Below are 17,394 nucleotides of genomic sequence, written 5' to 3' on the forward strand. Positions count from 1 at the left end.
AGTTGTTGTAATAACAACATCCCCCCAAAATTTAGTAGGAACATATGAGGCAAATAACATGTTTCTAGCTACCTCAACAATATGATGCTTTCTCCGTTCAGCAACTCCATTTTGTTGTGGAGTGTGTACACAAGGGCTTTGGTGAATAACCCCAAAAGTATCAAGATAAGAAACAAGACTCTTCTCAAAATATTCCTTTGCATTATCCAACTAGAATATCTTGATACAAGTATCAAATTGTGTAAGGATAAATTCATGAAATTGTTTCACAATCTTAAGGACCTCATCATGTGAACGCATCAAATATATCTAAGTGTACCGAGAAAGTCTTCAATAAACAAAATAAAGTATTGATACCACCCATGGAAGGTAAATGGTAAGGCCCTCACACATTAGAGTTTACAATATGGAAGGAAAAAGTAGAGCTTTTATTACTCAAAGGATAAGTGTTTCTATAATGCTTTGAAAACTCACATGCCTTACAATGCAAACTTGACAAATTGAAAAATGGCAAAACGTAACATGACTAATGGACTATGAAGAGGAAGATCCAAAATCAACTTTTAGGGGTTATCCTTGGCTTTGCTCAAGAACATCAAGCACTATTCCATTCGCCCCATGGCCATTCCCAATCATCTTCCAAGACTAGAGATCCTAAAAAATGCAATAAGAAAAAAAAAGGTTATGCAACAATTTAATGATTTAGTCAGGCTACTTACAAATAAAGGTTGATGTGGAGTTTTGGAACATGGAGAGAAAATGTGAGGGTGAGGAAACCAATGGTCTTGATATCTCCCTTGCCAGAAATAGGAGAAGAAGAGCCATCGGTTAGGGTTATTTTGTCATGAAAGAGAGCAAGTTATAGGAGTTAGATAAGTTAGAAAAACTAGTCATTTGATCAGAAGCTCCAGAATCTATAATGCAAGGGATTCTACGATTACCTAAGATAGTTGCATGATTGGTAGTAGCATGTATACCTCAATGTGCAAAAGAAGTGGAAGTTGAATTGCCTGAGGAATTAGAAGCTGATGCAATTGTTTTCTCAAGGTGATTAATCATCCTCTCATACTTCTCAAATTCTTCCTTTACTTCTGTTAGTTGCTCAATAGCAGTCTTTTCATTGGAACCCTTGTCACTGTTTGGAACCATAACTGCATTAGCATTCCTAGTCTTTCCATTTCCTTCTTTCTTAATGTTATTAGCATTCTTGAACCAAGCTGGCAGAAGTTTTGGGTGTAACTTCCAACAAGTATCCTTTGTATGTTTTGGCTTCTTGCAATACTCACATATAATATCCTTCCCTAAACTACCTTAGGTTTCACCTCTACGTTAGCGAAGTATTCAACCGGAACTGCCCCCTAAACTTATATTTGCCTTATGCTTTCCTCAGTACTCACCATAAAATAAGCCTGGGAGTGGGTTATATCATCCTTTGACAATATAATTTGTTTGGTAATGTCATATTCTGGATTCAGCCCTGTAAGAAATTCAAACACCTTGATTTTAAACATATTGATTTAATAGCATACCATCATATCTATGATTCAGCCCTCTCAAAACATAGCATACCATCACATCTAAAAAACAACAATATTTTAAACATATTGATTTCAATACTTTAACAGTAATATAATATGTATTTAATAGAGCAATATCATATCAAATTAACTAAAGAATGCTAAAATTGCAGATAATAAAAATTTAAGATTGAGTGTAAGTAAAAGAGAAAAAGGAAAAGAGGTGGAGCTGTTGTTTTATTTAAGGGCCATGGTAATGATATATAGGCAGCCATAATGATATCATATGACTATAAGGGCCCATTTTTTTATTTTTGTTGCCTAGCCAGGAACCTTATCAATTAGGCAGGCACATGTTGCTATAAGTCAAGGTGTTCAAGCAATGTGCCAATCCTAGGGAACCTAGTTACCTAGGAGACTGCGGCTCACTGACAACTATGATATCGGTGAAATTAAGAGTCATACCAAGGTGGGGTAGGGATTGGAAGATCCAAAGGTATTCTTGAAAATGCATATTTGAGTTTGTTGACTGTACAGAGTTACAGACAGATAAAGGTTTTCTTTTCTTTTTTCTTGTAGGGATTGGAAGATCTTTGAGTGGAATCTCTTTTAGGAATGGTGTGAAGTGATAATTCTCACGCAAAATATTCTTTAATGTCTTTTAGAACATTGATCTCCACTCTAGGTTTTTCCCCCATTTCTGGCAGTGTTTAAAGGTTGTGATCATTGGTGGATGCTATTAGATGAATACCAGCATGTATTAAGTGCTTAGTTGGGATATGGGTTGGATGATGATGATGATCCAACTTCTCTTGTGTGCCTTAGGCCTTGATTCCTTCATTAGGCAGCCCAGCGCACAAGGCTTCTGCCAATATGGGGTCTGGGAACTGGGAAGGGACAGATGTGCACAGCCTTACTCCTGCATATACACCGAGGGGCTTATTAATTTTATTAATAAGTGAGAAAACAAGTTACAGAAATACAACAAATCACGCGTCATCAGTCAATCCCAAAAGAGAGAAAACAACTGCTGCCTATAGACCCCCTGCTTGGCTAATGAATTGGCCATCTCATTTGCAGTCATTCTGATCTAAGTAAAAGTGGCATTGAGTTCCCTTGCCAGGTTTTCTATTTCCCTCAGGTTGTGTCTATAAATCCAAGAAACATTACACCTTGTGGTAGTGCAAGAGATAACCAGTTTTGAATCCCCTTTGACCTCCAAGTTTTGTAGGCTTTCTTTCTTTACCAAGTTTTAGACCTTGTAGCAGCACTAAGCCTTTAGTGAATCTCCTACCCCTAAAGGTCCTGAATACATTGCCATCACTTTGCTCGAGGAATCTCTAAACACACCACCAATGCCAGCCAGTCCCAGTTTCCCTATAGAGCTCCCATCGAAATTCAGCTTGATTTTATTGCTATCTGAGGGCTTCCATTCCATCACCTTTTTTTTTTTCTTTAGAAGAGTGCCACTTCATTCCATGCTCTTATTCCAATATTCTTGGAGTGGTCGCAGTTAGTTATATATAGCTACTCAGATCTGAAATAGGGTTACCCAAACTTATTCACAAAAGTAGAATAATGCATTGATTTATCAAGTAAGGAAGGATATTGCAACCTTTAGACAAAGAGATGGGTTTTCCAGCCAATGATGCTACCCTGCAAGGAATGTGGGAGGAACTACTTGACTGTGAAGTCATTACTTGGCATAGTCCCAGGAATGCTAAAGTCTAAAAGAAGTAGAATGATTGTAATAGGGTGTTTGAATTTCTTGCAAGGCTTAATCTGGAGTTTGAGATCATTTGGATGCAAATTCTTGGTAAGGTAGACATACCTATATTGAGGAGGTTTACTCGTGTAAAGTGAGATGTATAAGATGATGGTGACAAGGGTTGGACTTGACAAAACTGCCATGGTTACCACTAGTTCTAATAACTCGACTGTTAAGGAGGCATCAACTGTTTGATAAACATGTCTTTTGTGATTATTGAAAGAATCCATGGCACACCTAAGAAACTTGTTATAGATTACATGGTTTCCTAACTGTTTTGTCTCTTAGGATCTAGACTTAGGGAAGAAGGATTGTTCATGGGAGTGTAGCCAATGGACTCTACATCTTGGATACTCTTGACAGTATGGCCGGCCAGAAATAAGAGGAAGAGAAGAGAAGAGAAGAGGAGAAGAGAAGAGAGAAGGGTTTTGCAATGTGACAGTACTAGCGGCGCCAGCCTTTATTTTAATATATATAGGGCGGCAGAAATAACAAGGGAAAAGACCCTTGTGCCCTTGAGTACAATAACAGACATAACAGAAAGAAAAAAACGAAATAAAAGAAACACTTTAACTAGCCAAACAGACCCTAACATCAACAACTAAATTATTTTAACACTCCCCCTCAAGTTGGAGCATAGATGTCAGTCATGCCCAACTTGTCACACAAATCTTTGTGCCGCACATGATGAAGACCTTTGGTGAAGATATCTGCAAGTTGTTCTTCTGAGCTGACATATGGTGTACACACTTCTCCACTTTCAAATTTCTCTCTAATAAAATGCTTGTCCACTTCAATGTGTTTCGTTCTATCATGCAGGACTGGATTAGCAGCAATATTGATGGCAGCTTTATTGTCACAGTAGAGTGACATAGGATTGCTCACTGCGAAACCCAGTTCACCTAACAGATTTCTTATCCACATGATTTCCGCAACCCCATGAGCCATCGCTCTATACTCTGCTTCAGCACTGGATCTAGCCACCACACTTTGTTTTTTACTTCTCCATGTGACCAGGCTTCCTCCTACAAAGGCACAATACCCACTGGTAGACTTTCGGTCATTGACTGCTCCTGCCCAATCTGCATCAGTATATACTTCCACCTTTAAGTGATTGTGTTTCTGGAACAACAAACCAACTCTAGGAAACTTCTTGAGATATCTCAAGATCCTCTCTACAGCCTCAAAGTGAGTTGTCCTAGGGCTATGCATGAATTGACTAAGGACACCCACTGCATAGGCAATATCAGGCCTGGTCATAGACAAATACAAAAGTCTCCCCACGAGTCTCTGGAACTTCTTTACATCTTTCAAAAATTCTCCCTGACTGTCTCCCAGATGATGATTAGGTTCAATTGGTGAATCAGATGGTTTTACCCCCAACTTGCATGTATCTTCTAGTAGATCTAGTACATATTTCCGTTGGGAAATAAAGATGCCCTTGTGAGAGAGGGCAACTTCAATTCCAAGGAAGTAACGTAAGGGGCCTAGATCCTTCACCTCAAATTGAGTGGCTAAGAATTTTTTTAGTCTCCGGATTTCAGCCTCCCAATCTCCTATGATCATTATGTCATCCACATACACAATAAGAGTTGCAATTTTACCTTCACCTCTTTTCACAAATAGAGTATGATCTGACTGACATTGTTTGAACCCCATCTGTTGAACTGCTAAATGGAACTTATTGAGCCAAGCTCGAGGTGATTGTTTCAACCCATATAGAGATTTTTTTAACCTACACACCTTTTGTTCACTGCCTTTGGCATAGAACCTTGGGGGTTGGGTCATGTACACTTCCTCTTCCAAGTCACCATTCAAGAAAGCATTTTTGATGTCCAATTGGTGAAGTTCCTAGTCAAGATTTGCTGCCAAGGAAAGAAGAATCCTAATAGAGTTCATCTTGGCTACTGGAGCAAAAGTCTCTGCATAGTCCACTCCATATACCTATGTAAAGCCTCTTGCTACCAGTCTAGCCTTGTACCTTTCAACAGTTCCATCAGCCTTGTGTTTCACTGTGAACACCCACTTGCACCCCACTGGTTCCTTTCCTTCAGGAAGATCTACCAACTCCCAAGTGCCATTTTTGTGTAAAGCATCAATTTCTTCCTGCATTGCATCTGTCCATTCAGGTTTAGACAAAGCTTCTACCACAGTCTTAGGAATGGGGACACTGTCCACAGAAGAGAGGAAGGCACGGTATGAAGGTGAAACATGCTCATAGGACACAAAATTAGAGATAGGATGATTAGTGGTACAAGACCTAACACCCTTTCTCTTAGCAATAGGAATATTAAGATCATTGGTGACAGGTGAATCAACATTTAGAGGAACAGACATATAAATAGGAGCAAGTGTACCTGGCTGATGAGACGGATCTGCCTCGGGTGAATCCGATGATGTTGGTTGCATAGTGTCAGGTTCCACGGCTCTTGAACTCTGCTGGCTCTTATGACGACGATGAAAAACCCAGAATGGAGGAGGATCGAGTAAAGGAGGTAGTTGAATTTGAGTCGTCGCTTGTTTCTCCTCAACCCTACTCTCCCCTTGAGGAGAAACCGAGAAAAAATGTTGATTCTCAAAGAATGAGACATCAATGAAAACATAGTACTTGCGAGCAATGGGATCATAGCAGCGATACCCCTTTTGAGATAAAGGGTAACCAAGAAAAACACAAGGAATAGCCCGAGGATCAAGCTTACCACGAGTAGGGGACAGGTTATGGACAAAGCAACGACACCCAAAAACACGCATCGGAATGGTGGACAACGAGGCTGTAGGGAACAAAAGCTGATGTGGGGCCTTATACTCTAGTAGTCGAGAGGGCATGCGATTGATGATATACGTAGCACACAAGACTGCATCCATCCAAAACCGTTTTGGCACATTCATATGAATCAATAAGCCACGAGCGACTTCGAGAAGGTGGCGGTTCTTCCGTTCAGCCACACCATTTTGTTGGGGTGTCCTGGCACAAGAGCTTCGCTGAAGTGACCCACTCGAAGCAAAAAACTCCGTGAGATCACTATGGAAATATTCCTTCGCATTGTCCGACTAGAAGATATGGATTTCCGTTTGGAACTAATGAACACCATGCGTTGAAAATCTTTCACAATTTGTGGCACTTCATCTCGAGATCGCATAGGGTAAACCCAAGTGTATCTAGAATAATCATCAATCAAGGTAATGAAGTACTTATAGCCAACCTCAGTAGGTAGAGTAACAGGGCCCCAAACATCAGAATAAACAATATGAAATGGAAATTCAGATCTTTTATTTCGCAAATGTAAAGAACTTCTACAATGCTTACTCAATTGACAAGTTTGACACTGTAGCTGACTCACTAACAAGGACTCAACAACTTTGGAAACATAACTTTTAACGACTCAAAAGAAAGATGACCTAGACGACTATGCCATAAATAGGCTTGACTCTCACTTGACGAACTCATGGACTCTGTCGCCACATGACCAGCATTATTCTGCAACACGGAGAGACCATCCACCATGCTTCCTCTACCAATCGTCTTCCCCGAGGCCAAATCTTGAAACACACATGAAGATGGAAAAAAAGTGACTAAGCAGTTCAAGGAGTGAGTTAGACTACTAATGGACAGAAAATTAATAGGTAATTTCGGAACATGCAGTACATTAGGAAGGGTGAGGCCAAGTGGGAGAGGTATGGTACCTCGGCCAGATATGGTAGAAAAAGAACCATCAGTCAGTCTTACCTTATCTCTCCCAGAGAGAAGGTTATATGTTTGAAACAAATTTGACTTACCGGTCATGTGGTTTGAGGCTCCGGAGTCAATAATCCAAGGAGAATCAGTAGTATGAGATGACACATGGAAGGCTGTGGCATTACCTGATGTAGACGCAAACGAGGTAGAGGGAGTAGGACCAGAATCCATCTAGCGGAGAGTCCTACCATACAATTCCAAATGTTCACGAAAGGAGTTGATAATATCTTCCTTAGGGTCAGAACTGGGATGCCTCTCCTGAGTTACCAAAGGACTAGTCTTTGTCGACGCCATATTAGCTAAGTTATACCTTTTTTTATTCTGCTGGCCTGGTTTCTTGCCCTGATCAAGTGTTGACTTCTTACCCAAATCCAGTGTCCATTTAGGTTTTCCATGGAAATCCCAACATGTATCTTTCGTGTGTCGTGTCTTCTGGCAGTGAGTGCACCAAAGTTTGCTCTTATCATCTATTTTTTTCTGAGTGTCACCCTTTTTAAAACCACCTCCGACATTTGTATCTGAATTTCCCCGGACAGCTAGGGCAACTGACTCCCCTTCTACACCATTCATCACACTTCTTCTGCTTTCTTCTGACTGCACCAAGGCATACACCTCCTGAACTGATGGCAAGTCTTTACTACCCAAGATTTGCACCCTGATGAACTCATACGAAGGATTCAACCCTAGGAGGAAGGCAAAAACTCGATGCTGAGATACAAGTGACTTATAGGCCTTTGCATCTTCATCACACTTCCAATTCACATTATGATAGTGATCAAGTTCTTTCCATATTGATGTCAAATCAGAATAGTACATCGAGAGACTCCTCTCCCCCTGCTTGCAAGTAGAGGATTCAACTTGCAATTGATATATCTTGGCATAGTGTCTGTGCTTTGAATAGGTGGACTTTGCTTGTTCCCATATCTCACAAGCAGTTTCAGCCCACATAAAAGTCTTCCTTACTTGTGGCAGCATTGAAACCAAGAGCCAAGACATCACCATACTATTCTCTTGGTTCCACCTATCATACTCAGCACTTCCATACTTCGGTTCCTTCACTCTCCCATTGATGTATCCTATTTTCCCCCTAGCAGTGATGTAGAGTTTTATTCCCCTAGACCACTCAAGGTAGTTCAGACCATCAAAGGGAATAACAGCCATGGGAAAGCTCATATCCATTCCCCCACTCACTCCATTGTGGCTCCCTGAAATCTCCGAAGTAGCAGAATTCTCAGACGACATGGTCAAACAGATAATCAGTCCCAAACACCGGACTTAGGACCCCTCCTTACTCCACAAAACAATGCTCCACTCAGTCCACACCCACACACTTGGGTTTAAAAACAAGGTTGAGCACAAACAGTACCAAATTCAGGACAAAACAGAGGTAGTATTCGGCAGATTTCAGACCTGTACAGTTTTAACAGTCCCAACCTACTAGAATTCCAGAATGTCTAAAAGCCATTAATCAGCAGGAGAGATCCTTATCACTTATAATCAAATCGAATTTTTGAGATGACAGGTCATCCTTGACCTACAGTTGTCTCTTAACACATGAACAGGATTACACGATCCAAGAAAAACAGGGGTATACAGATTCGACAGCATTCAGCCGCCAGATTCATATGGTTTTCACAGGAGAGTAAAGAAGAGAAAACGGGAGAACTGTACCAGTTGTAGAGCTGTTTTTTCAGTCCAGATTCAGATTTCTGTTCCGCCCAGGTTCAGCAAGTCTGTTCGATCTGTTCTCTCAGTAAAGGTTGTTCGATCTGCTCTCTTTAATCAGTATTCCCACTCTGATACCATCTTGACAGTATGGCCGGCCAGAAATAAGAGGAAGAGAAGAGAAGAGAAGAGGAGAAGAAGAGAAGAGAGAAGAGAGAAGGGTTTTGCAATGTAACAGTATTGGCGGCGCCAGCCTTTATTTTAATATATATAGGGCGGCAGAAATAACAAGGGAAAAGACCCTTGTGCCCCTGAGTACAATAACAGACATAACAGAAAGAAAAAAACGAAAAAAAAGAAACACTTTAACTAGCCAAACAGACCCTAACATCAACAACTAAATTATTTTAACAGATACCTTATTGCAGCCTTGTACTTTCCAGTCCGCTGTTGGTCTGTCTTAATAATTGTAGTCATAGTCATTATTCTAGTGAAGCCTAAATTTGTTTGTGGCACTCCAAACTAGTTCATTTAAATTTTCAGTACTAAGATATTATTTCCTGAGTTGTTTATGTCCATGGTCCATACTTCCTTTAAGTCTTCAATGTGAGGTATATGAAGTGTCCAAGCATTGTAGAACAATTTCGGTGAAGCATCCATACTGCATACTTGGTTAATTTGAAATTTTAGTTAGAAAAAGTCACTTTGGTGCAGCCCTTTTCATTTGCACCACATCTGAATCCCATTCATAGATATTTCATATGCAAACATTCCTTTGGGTCGACATGGTTGTTATCGTAAATGTTATCTCTGCAGTGTCTGCAATTGCATTGGCTTAAACACTGTCCATGAAAAGAGGAGCTTCCTTTTAATGATTTTTCATTCTTATATGTAGAGCGGTCCATGGATGAAAAATCAAGAAGCTTTGTCCAAAAGGACGCCTTTGAGGGTAGTAGGAAAGATATAAACGCAGCTATTGATAGAATGTGTGAGTTAACAGGTATCATTATCATCACATTATTTTGTCAATAGTAGTTATACACAAAAAAGGAAAATGAAAGAGAGCTTGTCATTATACATCAATATGGTTTGTGACTTTTGTGCAGGAACTAAAATTATCTTTTGGGATTTAAGAGAGAAATTCATAGACAACTTGTACAGAAATGGTGTTTCACAGTCTAGGTTGGATTCACTAATTGAACCACTTGATATGGTAAGCTTTGTTTTGGTAGGACTCTTTTTTCACATTAAATAATTCTCATTTTATGGCACAAAGATGGAAATTAACTTTCAAGGGGGAATATAAAATTATTTCATAGGTAAGAATAGCATACTGATCAAATATTCAGAGCTATTCCTTGCATGTATAATGCATTTAGTTTTTCCATTTGAGTTTCTTTCTTCTTCCATTATTATAGTTCATGAGCCGCCTTAGTGTGCCTTTGCTATCCTTGCCACTTTCATGACCATGCTGCGGACTCTCCTTATCTATAAACAAGTATAGTTATGAAATTCTAGAGCCAGAATCTTTTTGAGCTTTTTTACGCAGAAAAATAAATATTGCAAGATGAATGCACCTTGAAAGCATTAGGTCGCATTTGATACTTGGCTTCTCTCTATATATCCACAATTCCACATATGATCACGTATTGAAGAGATATTAATTAATTTAAGATTTAGGGGTACTCTTTTTAATGTAACATGTTCAGCATCAGTGGACCTTGACAGGTGATTTAGTCATTTGTTTTTTATTTTATGAAGGTTACTTTTTTCTTCTTCCTCTTTGGTCATAATGGCATCAAATGCAGACTGATTTTTCAGTTAGTTTTCTTAACAAGTCTTATTGGACTTTGACTGCAATTATTATAGAAAACAGCATTCTTGGAATGCTGTCAGTAGATGTAAATGGCTTAGGAGAAGATGTTGATTTATCTTTGTCTCTATAAGTTCTAGATTAAAAAAAAAAAAAAAAGAAACTGAAAAGTGACATTGTTTGGTTCTTGGAAATTCTAATGTTTACATTTCTTTCCTTGACATTGTTAGATGGACAGGTTCCATAAATGGCAACCATAAAAACCTACAACATAAAAATAACCACACTATTACATAGCACTCTGTGTGAATTTGTACACCTAGATACTGAATACATGAATTGCATGACATGTGGAGAGCTTTTGCCTACATTTAAAACCATAGAGTGTCATTCTAGAATGAGATGATCAATGATGAGAACTACATCAAACCTAACTGCATTTAATAAAGTACATTATGAAAATAGAGGAGTTTGTACATGTGTGTGTGCAGAGGTCATACTACAAATCAATTATTCCCAACTTTGGGATCTCCTAGGCCCAAAATATTTCTGATTGAAACAGTATAGTTAATTCTTTCTATTGATAATTCTTGAACTATGTTATAATTTATCTGACCATCCAAAGGAACATTGATGTTATTAAAGTAGATCTTAGAGAATTGAATGTTTTTTCTGCATAAATTTCATTTTGAAAAATGAACTCACCTCCAATTGATTATTAAACATAGATTCTATTCTTAGGACATAGCTGTTACATTAATTGCTGCAGGTACTAAATCAACTCTGTGATGTTATTGTTGAGCCACTGAGAGATCGCATTGTGACAGGCCTTCTTCAAGCATCATTGGTTTGTACCACAACCAACTACTTTTAACAAGTTTCTTAAGATCCTAGAACTTTTAAGTTTAGTCAAATGAGTATCCTTGCCAGGATGGGTTACTGCGGGTGATTCTAGATGGAGGTCCATCACGTGTTTTCTTTCCAAGTGATGCTAAATTATTGGAAGAAGATCTGGAGATATTGAAGGTATGTCACCATGATCTGTTTGAATGCTAGAACTACAGGCTTTATTACTACCTGTTTTTTTTGTGGGGAGTTAAACAGGTAAAAGATGCCATCACACACTTGAAAATTTAAAATACAAGATTATCTTTCTTCATGTTTCCAATTTTAAGGAAATTCTTCTTTCAAATTTCAGAAAGGAAATTGTATATATCTCTTTTCATTATTCTGTCTTTCTATTCAGGAATTCTTTATTTCTGGCGGGGATGGGCTTCCTCGTGGGGCAGTTGAAAACCTAGTGGCACGTGTTCGGCATGTAATAAAGCTCCATGGATGTGAGGTTAGTTCTCATGCTCCAATTGATGTTAGACCTTACATGTGTACATGCATACATTTGTATGTAGAACTCTGGGTATTGCTTGCTAGAACAGTCGGTTAGGGGAGAAGTCTAAAATCATACAGACATACTGGGTAGTTCCCACAAAGGAATCCACAATATTCGTATCTTCACCCTCTATTAATGGGCATGTTTCACTGGAAAGGTCCTTACAACATGTCTAATCTAAGGCTCTTTCAAGGAACTTGACTAATTTATTAAAAGATTTTCTTAAGAAAACAAGAAGAGAATGAAAACAGAAGAGTAGAAAAGAGAAGTTGAAAGAATCGGTGGATCACGCTCGTGGATTATACACCTACTTTATATATATATATATATATATATATATATATATATATATATATATATATATAATTACATGCTTACCAAAAACAGAGAATTATAATTACATAAAACCTCTGATTAACTTACATAGTTACAGTTTCTAAAATACCCTTAAGCTAACACTATTTTCAACACTTTCCCTCAAACTGAGTATAGATGTTGTACATTCCCAGCTTGCACAGATTATCCTCCAACTTGGACTAAGGTACACTAATCAAACAATCAGCCAATTTATCTTCAAACTTGACCAAGGGTAGAAACACCTTTCCACTTGCAGTATGTTCCTTATTGAAGTGCCCATACCTCAGTAAGTTTAATGTGATCATTCTGAACAAGGTTGGTGGCAATGCTTATTGCTACTTGAATGTTACAATAGAGATTCATGGGTTTATCAAATCGAACCCTCATTTATTCTAGCAAAGTGTTCAATCAAGGCAGCTCAAAAAGCTGTTGTAATACCTCTGAACCTAGCCTTTTATTTTACTAGGTTGTGGATTAAAGAAAGAAGGCTTACTAGTCAAGGACTTGGGTTAGCAGTCCACATGCTATTTCTATGTTAATTAGAATTTAATATTAGGAAATAAAATCATTATAAATTATTGTTTTATAACTATATTTCTTTTCAATCACACCTATTGAGCGGGATCTAATATAATTTTTTTTTCTGCAGACTCGTGTATTGATTGATGACTTGAAAACAGCAAGTGGACTAGAAATGCAAGGAAGCGGAGGCAAACTGGGTGCTGATACTCAAACTCTCTTGAGAATTTTATGCCACAGAAGTGATTCAGAGGCCAACCAATTTTTGAAGAAACAATATAAGATACCAAGATCTGCTGCTTAAAGCCATATTGTTTGGAACATCCGGATAAGCAGAAGAAAAAAAATGGAGCATTCTTTCAAGGCTTTCTTTTACGTGAATGTAATTTATTTGGATTCATTTTAAATTATTCGATTCCATTTTTTCTCGTTTGAACGACTGTGTTGATGTTGTTTGTAATTATCTTTCGTTCAAAGCCTCTTGGAGAGAAGAATGAATTATTTCTGTTCAAGGTGTACAATGTGGTTGCTCAAACTGGACCAGGTTCGACCTTAGCGTCCGATGAAATATCTAGAGGGACTTGGGTTGGAAAGTCAAACCTTGTTGATAACTCAATTAGGGTTGTAGTAATTGGGCCCTAGCCATTGTTATTCAACCCATCTAGTGCCTATTATATACATATGGTTGTAACCTTGGATTTGACCTCAGTAGTTTTCACCAAGGCTGCGTTTGGAAATGGTGCAAATAGAGTGTAAATGCCAGCTCATTGCAAGGTTCAAAATTTCGCAACGTATCGGACCGGTACAATTCTGATACATGGAACATATAAAAATTATCTATAGCATTCTTTTTCGTATGTATCGTTCTGTATCTTTTGGACCCTGTATCGGACTGTTGCAGGTCTGTATCGATCGATACGGATCCAATACAGCCTGATACAAGTCCCCTCCCCTCTCATTAATTTCATTAAATTATATTTAAGGCCGAATTACCTTTCATTAATTTTATATTTACTCCTATATTTAAATGAATTTATCTCTCATTAATTAGTTAATTACTTCTGTAATTAATGCATAATTTTAACTTTGAATTTTAATTTTAGCGCCTAATTGGAATTCTCTTCTCATTAATTTTGTTTATTAATAACCCTCTTTCTCATTAAATTTGTTTTGTTAGTATAAAACCACAAATTAGCAATAGCAAGATTCGAACCCTAGCCATTAGGCTTTAAGAACTAGAGGTTCACCACTAAGCCATGCCCACTTGCTTGCTGGGTATAGGTTTATGCATTTTTATTTTTAAGTAAATTTTCTTGTTTTCTTAGTATATATTTATCAATAAATGTTAGAATTAGTTATTAAAATTTATGTATTAATAAATATTAAGATAAATTATATTGATTATTTTAAAACTAATGTATATCAATATACATTTTAGTTTTTTGTTTGTTTTTTCACATTTTAGTTATTCCATCATTTGTCAATAGTTACTAAGTGTGTCTCGATATCTTGAATTTTATATAGACCATTAAATTACAGCTTTTTTACTTTTAAATAACTTATTTACAATCATCTAAAATTTGTAACTATCATTATTAATATATTTTTTAGGATTTATTTGCAATTTTTAGCATATTTATGTGTATCTTGATTTTCCGTCCGTATCCATACCTATCCAAAGCATATCCCAATACGTCTTTTAAAATTATCTTTCCGATACACTTTTATGTTTTCGATACTTTAAACCTTGGTTCATTGTACATATGTATTCTGATTTAGTTTTACTAGTGTTTGGCAAGAATGCATTTATGTATTGACAATGACAGAAAACACATTTTTCAATGCATATTTACATTGAAAATGAGATGTAAAACTACACTAGTAAAAAAGAATTAAATTTGCATTCAAAGTGGGCTTCTATTAAAAAGGCATGTTACTTTATTGGGATTTTTGTTTGCATCCATTACAGTTAAAAGCGGCTTGATAGGATGGTAAATTTGTCAATGCAAAACTAACCCAACTTTGCATTTGTTGCATTTGTGTGGGTTGTTTTACACTACATATTTGCATTTACACACTATTTGCATCGTTTCCAAACATAATCCAAGGTTCAAATGATCAGAATGCAGAGTATTGGAAAGAATTTTAAGAGACATGGGTGTATGCTTTGTATACACATGGTTATCATGGAAAATTTAAGAGATGTGGAAAATTCATATAAATCTGAAAAATATAACAAAACTAGATCCAAATCCCAAATGACCACAAATAAGGTATAAATACATGACAAACATATGTTCTAATAGTTTGTGTAGTGTGAGGGATGCATTATGGTAGAAGAATAAAAACATATTGAAATCGAGAAAAATTAGTCTCAAATATCAATTAAATATTTTATAAATAGCACCAATTGAGTATCAATATGTAATGGTTTAGTATTGATTTACAATAGTTGAGTATGGTTTGTAATAGTTGATTATAGGTTCGTAACAGTTAAGTATGGTTTGTATGAATTTGTAACAGTTAGTAACATTTGAACATGGGTTTGTAATACCTCAGAAAAAAGGAACATGGGTTTGTAATAATTTGTTATAGTTGAATACTTGAATATAAGTTTGCAATGACAACCTACATGGTACATACATCAATATGTACCGAGAGTGAACTTTTATCTGACCGTTTCCTATCATTCCATGTATCAATATCACCTAAATGTAAAAAAAAAAAAAAAAAAAAAAAAAAAAGAGTTTTTTATAAATTCCTCTACTTTATAAATTTTTATAGTTTGTATAGTTAGGAATAGACCTGTTTGTGTACCGGATAGCTTGACGGGTTGGCCTAACCCATTTGTTATTGTTTAGGTTTGGACAAAATTTCAGACCCACAGGCTTGGACTTTCTCAAATAAGCCTGGTTTGAGCCTGAACCCAACCTGATACTATTACATATAATAAAAGCATACATTAATTATATATAATATATATTAGTTTATTAAATTATTATCAAATACTAATTTACTATTTAGGAAATACAAATAGTTTACTAATTTATAAAATTATTACCAAATTAATATGATATTAGTTTATTAAATTACATCGTAAATAAGACATTTTATGTGCAAATTAGGCTCGGGATCTAGCCTAGACATTTTCTATTGATAAAGAGGTAAAGTCTGGTCCAAACCTAGCCCGGCTTGGCCCATGAACAGGTCTAACTAGGAACAGTAACTGGTGGACGAATCCATCACAAACAAGGGGGATACTGTAGTATAGGTGAAGATTTATGACAATTCATTCAAAAACCAATAAAAGTTTGTGAGAGCTCTCAAACCACAAATTTTCCAAAAAAAAAGAAACATCTACAAAACCTTCTAATATGGCTTGACATAATAAACCTTGATGTATAAAGCTTTTATATAATCATTTAAGACTTGGTATCGTTGATGTAATTTTTCTACTATGCATATACAAAACATGTATTGATCATACATCTCGTAAAATTGCTTTTTCGATTGCAACCAAGTAAAACAAACACTAAAGCTTATAGCCACTCCTACAGCCATTACATGCTCTTTCACAACTTCTGCTCTCCTTAACACTATTACGTCCTCAAACTTACTTAAATGACTTTTGAATCTCACTCCCAATTCATATACACTTCTATTGTTACCATTGGCCTCAAACTTATCCATCTCTTCTTCTACATAGTCTCCTATTTGGACCTCCAGAGAATTTGAAATGTCTTTCTCTGTGGTGATGGGTTATGAAACTTCAATACCTCCTGCACTGTGGTACCCTCACGGAAGTGACTTTAAGCTCCTTCAAGAAGTCTTCCATCGATTCAGATAACCAGTTCTCCCTTAAACCATGCAAGAAAGCCCACCACTTTGGTACCCTCACGGAAGGTTTGATGCCAACACATAAATATTTATTCGCACAAAATTCTTTTACCAGATGAAAGCAACTACCACAGCTTCCAGGGAATTTCGACTTCCTTGTTTATCATTTTCAAAATAACCAAAGAATCCAGAAGTTTTGTGTGTTTGATTGTTTTTCTAGAATTGAGAAGTTCTGGTTATGCCAATCAGTTCAATCTTATTCAACGATTTGTGAGGATGCTGGTTCTAATCCAATACATAATTAAAACATAGTAGAGTTGTATCACATGTAGTAGTATTGCATTTTATTAGTCAAGCTATTTGCAATGGAGACTGGAGAGAGAGAGAGAGAGGAATTCAGTTCAGACTAGTGGAATCATTCACCAGTCTATACCGAAGCCCCTGGAAAGGAATAACTTGTCAATGTAAAGGACAGGAGCCGATGCATCCACATAGATTTGCATATAAACCTTCAGTGAGTTCTCTGAAATCACCAAATAACATTACCATATTATTACAAATTTCATGTAAACCATCTTGTCAGCTAATAGTTCCAAGTATTTTAGTTATTTTACTGATTCTTCTGTGCCACGTTATTGGGTCAGATTAGGTTAGTTGATGGTTAAATCAGTTTGACCAATGTGGTCCTGGTTTAAGTTCTCTTACTGGCCTGGCTTTGAAGTATTGGTTTTGGCAAATGTGTGCTTAACAGGAAAACTATTGTTTCACGACATAATTAAAACTGTAGTTTCAAAA

At 36.9% G+C, this 17,394-nt stretch overlaps 1 protein-coding gene across 5 annotated transcripts in view; it reads left to right on the plus strand.

Moving 5' to 3' along the window:
- Window positions 1–13,267, plus strand: part of LOC148845283 (plant/protein (DUF810)) — a 162,333-nt gene extending 149,066 nt beyond the window's left edge. For all 5 annotated transcript variants that reach the window (XM_088954741.1, XM_088954739.1, XM_088954738.1 and 2 more), the window contains 6 exons: window positions 9,582–9,686; window positions 9,793–9,899; window positions 11,269–11,346; window positions 11,430–11,525; window positions 11,746–11,841; window positions 12,893–13,267. In XM_088954741.1, coding sequence (XP_088810867.1) covers window positions 9,582–9,686; window positions 9,793–9,899; window positions 11,269–11,346; window positions 11,430–11,525; window positions 11,746–11,841; window positions 12,893–13,066 — 656 coding nt within the window. In that variant the 3' untranslated portion in view covers window positions 13,067–13,267. The remainder of the gene's footprint in view (window positions 1–9,581; window positions 9,687–9,792; window positions 9,900–11,268; window positions 11,347–11,429; window positions 11,526–11,745; window positions 11,842–12,892) is intronic.
- The last annotated feature ends 4,127 nt before the right edge of the window (window positions 13,268–17,394 follow it).

This window comes from Nelumbo lutea, chromosome 7 (assembly GCF_056320005.1).
Source record: "Nelumbo lutea isolate HS-2025 chromosome 7, American lotus-T2T, whole genome shotgun sequence".
Classification (NCBI taxonomy): domain Eukaryota; kingdom Viridiplantae; phylum Streptophyta; class Magnoliopsida; order Proteales; family Nelumbonaceae; genus Nelumbo; species Nelumbo lutea.